Here is a 16030-nt window from a genome sequence, read left to right as displayed (position 1 = left end):
TTCCTCTTCTCCAGGCTGGAAGGCTTCTAAGTCACCCTTAAATTCACTATAGTGAAAGAATATCTCTTTTACAACATCACCTCTTTCAATAAAGCCAAACGCCTCCTTCATGGTACAACTACTTCCGGACAGCCGGCTTGTTTCTTCTTCTACAGCATAATGTTTCGAGCACTTACAAGCACCAGTATGTTTATTGTTATCAATTACAAAATTTATTTTATCTCCGGTTTCCAACTGAACATTCCCTTCCTTGTCTTCAGGGGCGTAAGTCAGATAAAACACGTCTTGTCCATTCATTTGGTCTTCAGGGAGGATTTCTTGCTTTATCTTCACCAGTAAGATTTAACAGCAATGGGTTTCCCAGTCCACAAGTCAGATGATACTTTGAATTCAACATCATCGCCTACTTTTAAATCCTGCAGGCTGCCATTATACTGGGAACAGTGGAAGAAAAGTCTAGCTTGACGTTCCGAACATTGAATAAATCCGTAAGAGGTTAGCAGTTTTCCAATAACCCCAGTTCTGCTCAGTGCTGCTGGAGTACCACCCGTGTACCCATTGCATCTGTTATTGTGGAGAAGGTCTGGATCACAGCTCATCTCACCGTGATAATCAAATATTGCACTTTCAGTAGCATTTGCTGATCTCTTTTTTTCAGCTCCCATTTCAAAGGCTGAAGAAAGTTGCTAGTATTAAAAAAAAAAGAAAAAAGAGTGAGAGAAAATGCTCTATCAAGCTAATAAAAAATGCAACTGCCGCTGCACCAGGCAGTCTCACAGTGCAGCACTGAAGAAAACAAAGACTATTAGCAGCGTCAGGAAGTGCTCGTTCAGAGCTCTTGAATAGGCACAAACTTCTTGTTTCAGATCAAGTGTGTGTCTTCAACTTAAGTGCACTCTTCTTTGGTCTTGTTGGTTGTTTCACGGTTTGTTCCTTGCCTGATCTGGACTTGAAGCAGCCGTTTCAGGTGGTGAAGTCTGTTCTGTTACACTTCATGCCCACAGCTCAGCTCCCCTCTCCAGCGCCGCCATCAGCAGCAGGGCCCGGTATGTAGGAATAACTCTTGCTTCTCTCGTGAGAGTTGCAGGCCTGGGCTGGTTTTTATTTTATTTTTTTTCAACCACAGTCTTTTAATTTTTTATTTTAATTTTATTTTTATTGATTTCAGAGAGGAAAGGAGAAGGAGAGAGAGAGAGAGAAACATCAGTGATGAGAGAGAATCACTGATCAGCTGCCTCCTGCATGCCCCACACTGGGGATCAAGCCTGTAACCGGGGCATGCACCCTTGACCAGAATCGAGCACGTCACCCTTCAGTCCGCAGGCCAGCACTCTATCTATCCACTGCGGCAAAACAGCTAGGCCTGGGTGGTTTTTAAATGAAGATTTCTGAGCTTCACCCTAGACCAGTGATGGTGAACCTATGACACACCTGTCAGAGGTGACACGCGAACTCATTTTTTTGGTTGATTTTTCTTTGTTAAATGGCATTTAAATATATAAAATAAATATCAAAAATATAAGTCTTTGTTTTACTATGGTTGCAAATATCAAAAAATTTCTATATGTGACATGGCACCAGAGTTAAGTTAGGGTTTTTCAAAATGCTGACATGCCGAGCTCAAAAGATTCGCTATCACTGGCATAGATCTTGGCTCAGAATGCCCGGGCTGGGCCAGGACCCAGGAGTCTGCATTTTACAAGACTCCCCAGCGAGAGCTCAGATCCAGACCACCCTCCTGGCCGTCTCCTGTTGGTGTTGGGCCCTCCATCACCTTCTGTCTGGGCGGCCTTTCCACAGGTGTGGGCCTGCCTCATGTTACATTCTTCCTCGTCCTACCCTACCCTGCTCATACCAAGGTTTCAGAGAACTGGAATATGGCTCACCTCTGGCGAGGTGTTGGGAATCTGGTAGATGTCCTAACATTAACTGCGGGGCTGCAGAAAGTGTGAGTTGGAGATGAGGGGGAGGAGGACCAGACAAGGTGTTCTGTGGTGACTGGACACCTGTCGTGAGGACGCCAGGAAGTGCTGTAGCTTTTGAGCTGTGAGTAAAGTGAGGATGGGTTTTGGGAATTCGACGGCAGGTTTCTTTTTTCCTCTTCAGCTGCTTGGGGTTCTGCCTGACAAAATGGAGTTATATCTAGGACAGCGGTCGCCAACCTTTTGGACCTCACAGACCAACAGTTGGCGACCGCTGCTCTAGGATGTCTTGCAGAAGTGAGAAAAGTCACATTACAGAGGGGCCCAACCTGTGGATTTGTATTTTCCTTATAAAAAACTATACATCAATGGTAATTTTTAGCTTTCTCATTTGAAACCAACAAATCCAGAGCATTTTTTATTTATCCTGGGAGATTTTTGGTTTTAAAGAGAGTTAAACTTACTGGAGGTGGTGAAGAAGCACTGATAAGTGATATCATTCAGTCATCTATCAATCTATCATCTATCTATCTATTATCTAGGAAAACTTCATTTAAGGAAACACCTTTGAAGATACAATTTCAGGAATAATATTAAAATATAGGGCTTAGTTACTCTGAAGCAGCTTGCAGGTTGGGTACAAAATTTATTAGGCAACTGCTCCTAGTGACAAAGTGAGATACTGCAGCCCAGCCTTACAGACGTTCTAACCAGCAGGTTAAAGGTGACAGGAAGAGTCATATTCCTGAAGGTTTAGAATAAACCTCATGGGGAAGAAATTCCTCTCCTTTGGGTCAAGGCTGGGATGGAGATGGGAAGTATGTGCCACACCTAGGGAGGCCCCGGGGCTGAGACGGGGCTGCGGATCCTCAGGTCTCCCGGGAACAGGCCCTGCAGAGTCAGCACTGTGTCCTGGAACAGGTTGTCCTGTTGCTTTGTCCTCTGGATGCTTTTACCTCTGCTCATCTGTTTGCTCATTCCTTCTTACAGCAAGCATTTGCTGAGCTCCCACTGTGTGTGCAGCCTTGCTAAAACTGGATGCATAGCAGTGAGCAAGATAGACCAGGTCCCCCTTTCATGGTGCCCTATGGGCTGGTCGGCCTGGGAAGAGACACGTGGTAAATGACTAGACACTTAAAAATACATGTCAGGTGGTGACAGTGCTATGCAGAAAATAAATCTGGACATGGAATAGCCAGGAGTGTGTGTGTGTGTATGTGTGTGTGTGTGTGTGTTTGTGGGGGGTGGGGGGGGGCGGGAAGATCTCAGGAGTTGATTGACACCTGAATCACGTGAAGGACCTAGACATCTGAAGATTCTGGGAGGATCCTTCTGCAAGAGGGAACAGCCAGTGCAAAGGCCCTGAGGTGTAAAAGTGTTTGGCATGTTTGTGGCATTGAAAACGACCTGTCTGTTAGATTTTTCTTGCATTTATAGTGCAAGTAGATGAGAAAGTAATCTTTTCCTCCAAAAAAGCATTTTCCTTCCAGTTCTTGTTGGAATTGATTACGAAGATCACATAGATTAGGAATGCAGTTTTGGGAACTGACCAGCCTGTGGTGGGGCCCACTCTGTTCTCATCCACGGCCTCAGAGCAGCCACTCCGTGATGCTTGTTCAGGAGTGCTGTGGGCAGGGGGGTGGTGGGAGACCCCCTCTCTCCGAGAACGCACAAGCAGCTCCTGTTTGGGAATATGCCAAATACCTGTCAGCTCCCTGACAACCTGCCCTGCTTCTTGAACTGAAGGAGGGCTTTCCTCCTGTCTTCCCTGGTGCCCGGCCAGGCTGGGGGAGGTTTACGCGCAGGGAACCAACACAGGGAACAAGTTATTTCTAATTGTGAGGCAGATATCCTCACTTAGTGACTTTTTCTGATATATTAGCACCTCTTTAATAAAAATTGTGTTTCATCTACCTACTGGTTTGGACTGTTTTAGTAATTTTAGAAGCATGATTTGCAAATAGCTACTTTATGCTAGGCATGAAGAGTGTGGGAGGAACCTTCTGGTTGAGAACTGGGCAGCCCCTAGGGGGGACCAGGGTGTGGACTGAGTGTAGAAGGAGGCAGGACCTGGGACCACTTTCCACCCTAGTCAAAGCACCCTAGTCAGAGCCAGGCAGCTCCGGTTATTGGCATGTCGTATATCTTGGGCTCTTTATTACAGAATGTATTCTTTTCTCAGATCTAGGTGTTCTTGCATAGAAAAGGCATTTTAATTGCATTGGGATGGGATGATCATGTCAGCTGTCCTTTATTGAGCTCCTACTACAGTCCTCATAAAAGCCCTATGAGATGGGCACCATTTTCCCACTGTATAGAGGAGGTAGAGTTTAACCGTTTGAATGCTAAGGAGCGCTATCGCGCTCTTCTTATTTAAAACAAATTTATGTAAACAATTGGTATTTTTTAATTTTTGTTGTTGCAAAGCAATACAAGTGAGTTTATTGTATAAAAAGTGTTTTACATTTTTTCCCATACACGCGCAATTAGTGCCGCAGTTTTGGCATATGTCCGAAAAAATACGTCAGCAGCCAAACGGTTAAGTAATTGACCCGGGTTGTCAGACAATTAAGTGTTGGAGTAAGTACCTAGAACTGTGAGCCCCATGCCTGCCTGTATTTGACTCTCATTTCCCATCGCTGGCATGATTTCAATCAAGCTGGGTGCCCATAGAGTTGGGGTGATAGCTCCACTGGCAGGGGGGTGAGTTTGTCTACCCATTGCCGTTGATGATGGCACACTTTCTTGGCGAGTCCAGACGTTGCCACAGAATCCTTCCTACCCAGTGTTCCAGGCAGCCCCTCGGGGCAAGTGGACTCCTGCTTGCTGTTCCCGCAGTAGCTGGTTCCAGCACGTGGAGGGTGCGCCAGGAATGTTAGGTGTGGGTAGGTTCCCCAGAGCTTTTCACTGTCACCCTTCTCTTCGGCAGCTCAGCTCAGCCTCTGGCTGAGCACTGCTGTCTGTGGCTGGTGGAGCTGCTGTTCCTTAAGTGGCATTACTGTTTCCTGGAAACCTGGTGTCTCCCTGTGCGCTGGGCCAGCTCCTGCCACCTCCCTTCTTGGCTCCTCCAGAGCGTGGCGTGACCTGGTTCCCCGTGGGGCACGCCAAGTGACAAATGAGTTTTCTCCACCGGCTGGGCTCAGGCTTGGCATGGCTTTATGTCCCCGTGAACGTTTAGGGGAGCAGTGGCCTGGTTCTTCAGACCTTCTGTGCCAGCAAGCCCAGGGCCAGGCTCGCAGAAACGTCTGCCCGTGCCTGGCACCGGGCTTGTTCTGGTTGCTCTGGTCTCCATGCTGGGAGTGTGGGGAATGTGCTGTGCATGGTGGCTATGAGACAAGCCTTTCCCCTCCCCCATCCCCACCTTGCCCTTTATTAAAAGGGGAAACTTTTCAAAATCTCACATTACACCCTGTCCTCTCAACTGCATGCTTTACTTCGGACAGCAGAGGACAGCAGGAGAACACCTCGCCTGAAACAACCTGTCATACTGACTTTGGATGCTTCTAGAAGTCACATGGCAGCATTCATTAAGACTAAAAGGAGGCAAAGAAATGTAACAGATTTAGTCATTATTCCTGGGGTTTTGATCTCATAAATATAAATGTGGAATATTGCTATAAGTGAGCCTCTAAACATCACTTAAAAGAAGGGAGTAAGTGGCTACAAATATATGACTACAGGCTTATGGAAAACCCAACTGCCTTAATGACATGAACATGGGTTCTTGTGGGCTGGGATGCCATTTCCAATGACAACATCCTACTTAATTTCACCTGGAGCTGTAGCTAACATCTTACAAGGATGACCAGGATGATGTGTTCTGGAAAACTGCCTGGATGACTTAGCTGGGTCCTAGGGTTGGTAAAGGCCTTATGGGTGAGGATGCACATGAAGAGTTCAAAAAGAAATCATTTTGTTAGCTGGGTGTTGGAGAAATAATCCTATATAATAAAAGCCTCATATGCAAATTGTCCCCTCGACTGGGAGTTCAACCAGCAGGCAGGGCTGACTGGCCAACCACCGGAAGGGAGGCCCCGGCTGGCAGCAGTGTCAGACGGCCAGGGAAAGGGAGGCCCCGGCCACCGCTAGGAACCCTACCCATGCATGAATTTCGTGCATTGGGCCTCTAGTATTTTATAATTAACATTTTTATGTTAAATATACATATAAATGGTGATTTGACTTTTTAATCTATTTCCCTAGCAATCACATAGTCAAGCCCTGGCCACTGTGGCTCAGTTGGTTGGGAGTCATCCTGTGCACCAGGGGTTGCCAGTTCGATTCCTAGTCAAGGGCACATTCCCAGGTTGTGGCTCGATCCCCTGTAAGGGGGGTATAGGAGGCAGCCGATCGATGTACTCTCATTGATGTTTCTCTCTCTCTGGTCCTTCCCCCTTCCTCTCTCTCTAAAATAAATAAACTATTCTTTTTTTTAAAAAAATATACGTTTTTATTGATTTTTAAAGAGAGGAAAGGAGAGGGATAGAGAGCTAGAAATAGGGATGGCTGTCTCCTGCATGCACCCTACTGGGAATAGAGCCCGCAACCCTGGCATGTGCCCTGACCAGAAATCGAATCGGTGACCTCTTAGTTCCTGGGTTGACCGCTGAGCCACACAGGCCGGGCTAAATAAACTATTCTTTAAAAAAAATCACGTAGTCAAGCTGGTGCAAACCACTCTTTTGGGTCTCACTGGCCAGTTGCCTTCAATATGGGAGTCACCTTATAGTCCTGGTTTTCTAGGTTACATGGTAATTCTTTTTGCCACCTCTGATGTGAGGGATTTGAAAGGGAGGAGGAACGGAGGGAGGGCGGCATTTTCTCTGCCCCTCTCCCTCTATTTTTCTCTTTTTCCATTGATCTTGCTTCTTTGCGCCTCCCTGGCACTAGACCCCGGGCAGGGTGGGGACCTCAGAGTGCCAGACTCCAGCCTTGCCCTCAGGAGATCACGGTTTGCAACCTATTTTAGACATTGGGAGGCCTGGGTGTTGTGATTCCCACTTGCAGTGTCTGTGATTTGCTCCTTGCTGCATAAAGTGCACTCCATGGAACATATTAATTTACTTGTAAGTAGATTTATTATATGAAATATTCACTGGAGCAGGCTTTACCGTACAGCATTTGGAACTGTGTACTAAGTACAGTTTGTCCTCATAAATCCATTAATGCTGATGGGATGGGATTGTCTCCGGTGAAACTTTGGGTGAGGTGGGGGCTTGAGTAGGGGGGAATCTGGCTGCTGAAATCTCTGTCTCTGTCTTGGCTGTGGCAGGCCCTGCTCGCTGTGTGTGTGTGTGTGTGTGTGTGTGTGTGTGTGTGTTTACACATACCCATTCTCTCCTTTTTTAATGAATGCAGAGGCTTCTATTTCTGTGAGAGCCCTCTTGTCAGCTCCAGTTTCTTGTAACATTCTAGGTCCCAGCAGTGGTTTGGAAGTGTAATGAGGCTCACAGGGAAAAGCTGGCTCATGAGTGAAGACTGATCTGCGAGGAGAGGGATGCAGAGACCGTGGAGGGAGGTGGGGGCAGGATGCCAACACTCAGGACTAATCAGGGCAGCATGGCAACCCCTGAGCCAGCGCGTTATCTGCCTGTCCCAGGTGGTTCTAGCAGCCACCAGAGGAGGTAGGTGTTATCATTTCTGTATTTGAGGCTCAGAGCGGTTTAGTAAGTTGCCCAAAGTGTGGCTCATTTAGTTCAGCAAACCTGTACTGATTCGTGGCCTGCCATGGGGACAAGGGCCGGGCACAGGACACAAAGCCAGTCACAGCTTCTGGCCTCAAGGAGTGCCCATAAGCGGATAGAGAAGCAGAGCTGCAGAGGAGCCAGACGGGGAGGTGGAGCCGCCCCCTGTGATACAGGGTGCACACGAGGGCGTGATGAGTCGTGGGAGGCTGTGCAAAGGCGGGTAGGTGCCCAAGCAAGGTTGGAAGACTGGATAGGAGTTTATCAGGCAGGTGGGGGCTGGCAGGAAGGGGCAGGGCTGGGAGAGAGGGCTCCAGACAGTTCGAAGAGCTGGTACAAATATACAAGGACATAGGACACCACACTGTGGTGGGCAGGGTGAGGACTGCTGGATTTAGTTCTGCCCCATCCCTGGAGGAGGGAGGGTGTGAAGGGTGGGTAGCCAGAGCCCCTAGTGCAGGGCCTCATGGGCCACGCTATTTGGACTATAACCGAGGGCCGTGAGGAGCCATCGGAGGATGTGAAGCCAAGGAAAGAGAGAAGTGAGTCTGTACGGATAGAAGATTACGCGAGAGGCACACCAGAAGCGGTTGGAGGGGGGCATGGCAGGGGACACCTGTCAGGGTTTGTGATGCCTGTGTAGTCAGGAAGTCACGGGGGTGCAGGCAGGTCCTGGTGGGTGGGAGGAGAAAGATATAATTCGGTATCTGCTGGGAAACTGTGGAGCTGGCCTGAATTCCCATCGCAGGTTAAGAGGCCACAAAAAAGAAAAAGTCAAAGTATAAGAAAAAAAAAAAAGCAGTCAGAAAAAGGGTAAAGGGAAGTAGTACATTGGAAATGTCAAGACATTTAAAAAAGACTTTTCTAAAGACATTAAAGATTTAAAGGGCTGTCGTTGGGGAATGATGAGGACTGATGCCATATAAGTTCCTCTGAGTTTAATAGCATTTTAGACATTTAAGCAGACCTAAGGACAAAAGCAAACACTTAGGTGAGCTCAGATAAAAACAGGTTTCTGGCCAGAAGCAGAACCTAAAGCAGGGAAAAGCAGGCAGGGTGGCTTACCACCACGGCCGGGCTCGGAGAGGATCGACAACCGAAGGCTCGGGGAGTGCAGGCGGGGCAGGGGGCACCATGGAACTGGGCCAGGAAGGGACCTGGGCAGAGCGAATGGCAAAAGGCACCCTACCTGCTTGAGAACTTCTCTAGCACCACCCGCACCTGTGTTTTCTCCTGCTGGCATGGCCACTGACGATGGACACAAGCCTGTCAGGGGATTCGCGTGACCTCTCCTTCGCTGTGGGCGCCCTGTTCAGGGAGGGCCTTGGCCCTGGGGTCAGTGTGGTGGTGGCTGAGCAGCATGGGGCCACCTCCAGGCTTGTCCTGTCCTGTTGGCTGCCTGGGAAGAGGGAGGTGGGAAGGGCCATCAGCAGATCTCTTGTGAGGGGGGAAGGGGAGGAAGGACATTTGGGCTTCTGGCTTGGGCTGCATTTGTTGTGCACAGTGGGGATGCTCTGGATGTTGTGGGGAGCATGGAGCAGCAGGGAAAACTTAGCAGAAATATGTGAGCAGAGTGCATGTACTTGGTGCCTTGGATGAGGCTGGGGCTGTGTGAGGGATGGACTTCAATATGGACTAATGTCTAATAAGGAAACCAACTCATTAGGGTCTTATGAGTACTTTGTCCACTCTGATCACTGGTTCTGCTGATGGCTTCCTCCCCATTTGGCTGCTGTTAAGGAAAGAAGGAGCATTTATAGTGGGAAGAGCATGGGGCTTGGAAATGGGACCAGTGTTCAAGTTCTGGCTCTGCTACTTATGAGCAAAGTGATGCTGGGCAAGTGTAACCTCTGTGAGCATCTGCTTTCTTGTTTGTAACTGGGAGCTGTGATAGTGATGTCGCCTCATTGAGGTCCCAGGTTGTTTTGGGGATCGGTATGTGTACGTGAGAATAAACTGCATAACTCTGGTGGACCCTAGATCTTCTGCGGTTATTCCTTATACCCCTCACAGCACCTCCAAAACGTCAGGACACTCACGAAGTGCTGATTGGGTCCATGGATGCATTTCCTGTGGCCTTAGGCATTTTCCAGGGCCCCTGCCACTGTGCACCCTGTTGGACAGGGGAAGTGGAGCGCCTGGCTGGCCTGTGGAATGGGTAGTGGCCACCAGGGCCAGCTACTCAGATGTGCTGAGCGTCCTCATTTCAGGACCAGACAGAGCCACATGGTTTCCAGTCACTGGGCACAGAACTACCTTCAGGATGGCCCAGCTTCAAGGTCAGAAACAAAGCGGACTGGGGGCTGCTCCCACCCCCGGCCTCGTTCCACTCATCCTCCCCTACACCCCCCAGGTGCGTGATGTCCCGTCCCCATAGCCAGCGTCTGCTGCTTTCCCATTGTTCCCGGTTCCTTAGCTCTCACTTGGGACGCCCTGCTGGTGACCATGGAGAGGCACTGTGTGTCTCCCTCTGTGGCCCACGTGGGTGCTGGGTGTCTGGAGCCGATTTGCTCACTCCTGTGGTTTCCTCCGGCCCCGCTGCAGGTCGTCTTCCACGATGTCGCCGTGCTGACTGACAAGCTCTTCCCCATCGTGGAGGCCATGCAGAAGCACTTCAGCGCCGGCTCCGGGACCTACTACAGCGACTCCATCTTCTTCCTCTCAGTTGCCATGCATCAGATCATGCCCAAAGGTAACCCGGGCCGCGAGCCCCTGGTATTGATGTTTGCCTCTGTTTCCCTGGGCCCAACACCGCCAGTGCCCTGATTGGAGGAGCTCCACAAAGAGAGGGTGAGGGGGCCAGCAATACCCTTTATGTAACAGCTTCCTGCACAGAGAACCAAGGGCGGGGCCCTAGGCTGCATAGCTCCCGCAGTATGAGTGGTGCAGTGTGGTCCAGGGCAGCTGGGCTCCCTGCCCCTTGCATGCAACCAGCCTCGGGACTCTGTTCATCTGATAAAGGGCAGGTAGGACTTGGTGACCCTCCGTCCACATCTGTGACCCTGTTCTTTCTAGTTTGAATCTGTACTTAATCTGACTTTAAAATATCAAATCTAGATGTGAGAGGTGCAAATTATGACTGAATAGGACTTTTTTTGGAAACCCCGATACCCAATTAAGGGATTTACTAGGCTTTGGTCTCTCCAGGGCAGAAGAAATGTGTGTGGTAGGTCCACCTTGTGTGGGAGTGCTGGCAGGTTTGGTCATCCTTGGATTAGAAGCCTGGCGGGTATCCTCACTCGAGGGGTGTCCCAGCCTTCTGGATTCTTCTCCTACAGCTGGTCCTGGATTGATTCTGGAGCCCTAGAGATTGCCCACTTTCTGGCCATGGTGAACCATATGACCTGAGCCTTTTAGGGGTGAGAAGGGAAATTTTGGGGTCATTGCCTAGGGGACAGCCAGGACACTTGGTGGAGGCCTGCTGCTCTGGCCCAGCTGACCAGAAGTGAAAGGGGTGTCCAGGACACCACAGTTTGAAGGGCCCTGGTAAGCTAGGAATTCAGGAGTTGGAGGTTGAAGCTGGGCTTTGTTGGCGGGTTGTCATACCACAGGGAAATCTAGACTTTGTCTCCACAAGGCAGGCTCCTGCACGACAGAGGCCCCTGGGTGTTCTCTTAGCTGTAAGGCAAGGGCTCAGGACCTTCCCTGAGGAGGGGTCCAAGGAAGGAGGAGACGAGCTCACCACAAGGGCACGGGGAGAAGAGCAAGCATTTGTGATTCTTCACAGAAACCAGGTGTGGCTCTGCCAGCTCTGGTCCTCTCACCCACCCTTCGAGGTTACAGATGAGAGAGACGGAGGACTTGAGTGGCCTGCCCAGCGATATGCAACCATTCAAGTGGCAGAGCTGTCTGACACGGAGGCCTGATTCTCTAAGTAGCAGTTAGTTCCACCCCGTCAGGCGGGCTGCAAGGGTGTCTCTCTCTGGGCAGGCCGGTGCAGGTGCTCAGGTTGGAGGAAGGCGTGTTCCTGCTCTCCTGGTTCTAGGTGAGAAAACAGATATAGATGCTGGTTCTAGTTCTGCCACTAAGTGCTTGTGTGCCTTTTGCTGGGCCAGTTTGCCTTTGGAGGCCTCAGTTTCCCCACCTGTAAATGATGAGGCTGATCTAGTGAGCTGCTTTGATCAGAAGAGTCTAGGGCAGCCGTGGGCAAACTACGGCCCATTTGAAATGAATAAAACTAAAAAAAAAAAAGACCATACCCTTTTATGTAATGATGTTTACTTTGAATTTATATTAGTTCACACAAACACTCCATCCATGCTTTTGTTCCGGCCCTCCGGTCAAGTTTAAGAACCCATTGTGGCCCTCAAGTCAAAAAGTTTGCCCACCCCTGGTCTAGGGCCACAGGAACCCCCTTGGGGGTTCTGTAGTTTGGGGAGCCAAGAGAGAGCAGTTCTACCTTACCCCACCTCTCCTGTCCCCACCTTCACTCCTAGGAACCCATGGATTACTGTGTAGACCAGGCTTTGGAGCAAGATTCTATTTGGTCAAAGAGTTCCATGATTAAACTAGTTTAAAAGTGTCGACTAGATGGACCCTCAGGGCCTGACCAGCCCTGTTGTCCCACAAGCTTGATTTGCTTTGAATGAAATGCTGTGACTGAAGAGTTGACCGGAGTTAGCTTCTGCCTGGGGGGAGGCCTGACCTTCCTTTTCCTCCCTCCCTTGTGCTAGACTCCAGGCCATCTCATGCTCTGAGGCACCAGAGGGAGGGGAAATAGGTAATTCTCCTTGTGGATTATTGGGGTGAGAAGATATTTCTGCCTCACTGTGTCAGGGAGGGCCAGGCAGTGAATTGTGAAGTGTGGATGACAAGGCTGAGGGAGCCCCAGGCTGCTGTCCCTCTGTCTCTCTGGCTGTCCTGCCGGGCTTGGGCCCTAACTCTGCTGGCCGTGCCTGGGAGGGATGTCTGCAGGGACACGGCTTTGGCCAGAGCTTTGCTGGCATGCGGTAGATCAGATCCTTGGTGTCCCTCAAGTGCAGTCCATGCTTCTGGACCGCAAACGGTGGGGAAGGGGCTGTGTGAGGTGGGCAGCGGGCAGACCCAAATGCCAGTCTTTCCTGGGGTTCTCCAGACGAATGATAATGTGCTGGCAGAGATTCATTTCTACAGCTGCCCGAAGTCTGCTTCCTAAGAAGAGAGTTGTTAGGAGTTACTAAAACCTGACATTCATAAAATGAAACGAGCAGCCCGGAGCTGCCCAGGCGGGGTTCTGCCGAGCAGTCTGGCTGCGGCAGGCACGTGGCCGCATGCGGACGTCCACACCGAATTCCTGCAGTGTGCCCAGGATGCTTTGCTTTCAGGCACCGTTAGTGTCGTCTCAGTTTGGTCACGGCTCTTTATTGCTGCCTTTTTTTAAATTATAGAAGTTGCTGTTGTTTTGGGCTTTGTTGATGAGTTTGTTCCCGTGTAGTTGGTGCTATTTTGGTTCACAGTGTTCTTTTTCTCCTGGAAAGTGAGAATGGAGCATGGGTGGGTCATAAGCTCGTGGTCCCACCCAGGAAGGCTGAGTCAGAAAAGCTCCGAGTTATGTCTGAGGACATCCCAGCTGGTGTTCGCCCCACACATCCAGGTTACTTCTCCGTGTCCAGGCCTCTCCTTTCCCCCAACCTCCATGGCATCAGGATCACTGTCTGTACTCAGACTACCTCTAAACTATGCTTACTTCTTTTTCTGTTTTAAAAGCAACATGCATTCACAAGAGAAGCTCTGAAAACTACATTAAAATAGAAAAACAGTTATCCTTTTACTGCTACATAAACATCATCACTATTCTTGATTATCTTATATTTTCCCAGCATGTAGCTTTTTAATAATTTAGGCAAAGTAGGAGTTATATTCTATATTTAACGCATTTGGAGTGTTTTTAACAGATCAAACTATAAAATTGAACCTTCATTTAAACTAAAATATGAAAGGACAGCAGTGAAGCTGTGTCTCATGACATTTTCAGTTCATGTTGCTCATCACCATTTTCTGTGTAATCAGAGTCTTTGAGCATTGTTGTTTTTTTTTTAATGGTTTCACTGAGTTCATTTTTATCATTTCCCTGTTCTTGGCTACCTAGATAGTTCTATTTTTTTTTCTATGATCATAAATTATACTATGATGAATAACCACATGTGTAAAGATTTTATTTTCTAATTAGGATTATTTCCTTACAAGAGGGCTGGTGCACAAATTCGTGCATGGGTGGGGCCACCCCCTTGGGGTAGGGGGACAATCGGAGGTGGGGCTGGCTGGGGGGAGGGGCCAAGGGCAGTTGGCCGGCCAGTCCCGCCCCCTGGTCGAACTCCCGGTTGAACTCCTGGTCGAGGGGAAAATTTGCATATTAGCCTTTTATTATATAGGATAATTCCCCACGGGTGGGATTACTGAGGCAGAGGTGATACTTATAAAGCCTGCCTGTGTCAACTCCCCCAGCCTCACTGCACGAGTGAGGCTCTGTACCTTTCCTAAGCCCACTCATGTCTGACCTCTTGGAGGGACCTCAGACAGCCACATATGAGCTCAGGACAGTTGCTGTTCCCATGTGACAGGAGGGGAAGGGAGGAGCTGAGGTCAGGCCATTTCTCCGAGTTTTAGGCAAAGCTGGGCCTCCTGTCTGGGTTTCGGATGCCTTGGCCCAGGCTTATTCTGATGGCCAGGCCTGAATGCCCAGCCTCTCACACCCACACAGTGCCTTGAAGCTTACAAAGCCTGGCCCCCTCTCTCCTCTCCTCCCTTGCTGCAGCCCTGAGTCCCCCTAATTTCGACGCCACCCAGACCATGTCTGCAGAGTGAGGAGCGAAAGGGCCCGGCAGGCGGAACACGCTGGCTCTGCTTTTGGTCAGAGCTCCCTTTTCTTTCTGTCACTTGTTGGAAGGGTCACGTGTGGCTGGCTGGTCCTGCGGCTCACACTTGCCCGTCCGTGTGTCACTCTCTGCTCCTCACTCTCACCCACAGGGCTTTTATCTCCTCCTGCCGCTGGTGTTCGGTTTGTCACCGTTGGGAGCATCTTACGCAATGGAAAAGAAAACATTTCTGCCCAACTGGAGCTGGAGGGAGTGAATAGCAGCTCCGCAGGGACTGCAGCTTCCCTCTCCTGTGTACACAGCTCCAAGGAGCTGTTGGCTCTGGATTACTGACATGGCCATAAAAACAGCCCTTATCAAGACTGAGCCACGGTGCCTGGCATATGACTGTGACGGGCTTTCCCTGGGCAGGAAGGGCAGGGAGGGCAGGGAGGGCAGGGAGGGCAGGGGCCCAGACTATCGGTAGTGTGTAAAGCTTGCCGGGAGCCCCTGGAAACGTTCCTGTAAGGCTTCTGTCCTGTAAGACATCCTCGGCCAGGGGGCTGGTGCTTGTGTAACATGGTGCTGGCCATTCTGGTGTCTCAGGGATGTTTGCTGGGTTGCTGCTTCATGGACTCGTGGTGGGGGAGGGGGGGGCATGGTCTAGCAATAAGGCAGGATGTCATGAGGGCCACAAGAGAAGCCACACGATGCTGAGGGTTTCAGAAGAGGATGAGTTACAGGCATTTGGCCAGAAGGAGGGGGACTTCATGGAGGAGGTGATACCCAAGCTTTGAAGGGTGGGTAAAGTTGCGTTGTGTGCTGTTCGCCAGTTGGGAAGAGTTGTGTATGTTTGGGAAATAGCAGACAGAGTAGGGCACATGGTGGGAAGCAGTGGGAGAGAAGATGGTCAAGGGAGGTTAGCATGTACTGTGCAAGCTTGGATGCCACGCTGAGGGCTACCCCCAGACACAGGAGACGAGGCGTTTTGGCAGGGAGGAGCCTGACCAGATCCATGCTTTAGGGAAGTTGATGTGTCTGAGATTGGGAGTGGGTCTCAGGGGAGATGTTGGGGTCCAGCTGCATACCTTTTTTAAAAGTCTGCTGAGGGAAAAGAAGATGGCGGCGATATAGGCAGACGTGTCCCAGGTCGTGTCCCGGAGCAATTGGAGTGAGCAGCTGAAACTAATAGCACCCACCCCGAATTGGTGAAATTGCTCAGCTGGTGAGACAGTTTGCAGCCGGGAAGGGCAGAACTCCCTTGGAAAGAGATGTGACAAAGGATCACAGTAAATCCAGGCTTGGGAAATGAGCTGTGTCAGCCCTCCAGTCAGTGGGCATAGCAACAGGAGGCTGTCAAAACCCCAGGGACAAGGTAAGTTACCCACCCCTTTCAAACCCAATTGTAATTTGCTCTCCCCATCTTGTGGGGAGAGGAAATGTTGTCAGAGGGGATTCACCACAGGGCTTTGGGCATGCACAGCAGTGGCTGGTGGCTTTGTATTAGGTCACCATAATGGCAGTCAACAGGGAAATTGTTGAACCAGCACAAGTTCAAAGAGCACTAAACTCTACGCTTCCTTGAAAGAGAGAGAAGGCTATTTGTGACCTGGGGAACCCAGTGACTAGAGGCAGAGTGCAAATGTTGTGA

At 49.9% G+C, this 16030-nt stretch overlaps 1 protein-coding gene and 1 pseudogene across 1 annotated transcript in view; one reads left to right on the top strand and one right to left on the bottom strand.

Annotated features, from left to right (window-relative positions):
* Positions 1-599, bottom strand: part of LOC102759898 — a 1972-nt pseudogene extending 1373 nt beyond the window's left edge.
* Positions 600-10051: 9452 nt separating this feature from the next.
* The window catches only part of XXYLT1 (xyloside xylosyltransferase 1), a 136749-nt gene continuing 130770 nt past the window's right edge, over positions 10052-16030 (top strand). The window contains exon 1 of the mRNA XM_015562322.1: positions 10052-10298. Within this exon, the coding sequence (XP_015417808.1) occupies positions 10052-10298 (247 nt within the window). The remainder of the gene's footprint in view (positions 10299-16030) is intronic.

This window comes from Myotis davidii, unplaced genomic scaffold (genome assembly GCF_000327345.1).
Source record: "Myotis davidii unplaced genomic scaffold, ASM32734v1 scaffold571, whole genome shotgun sequence".
Lineage (NCBI taxonomy): Eukaryota > Metazoa > Chordata > Mammalia > Chiroptera > Vespertilionidae > Myotis > Myotis davidii.
Note: the sequence above shows the minus strand (reverse complement) of the source record. Positions and strands in the feature narration are given on the sequence as shown.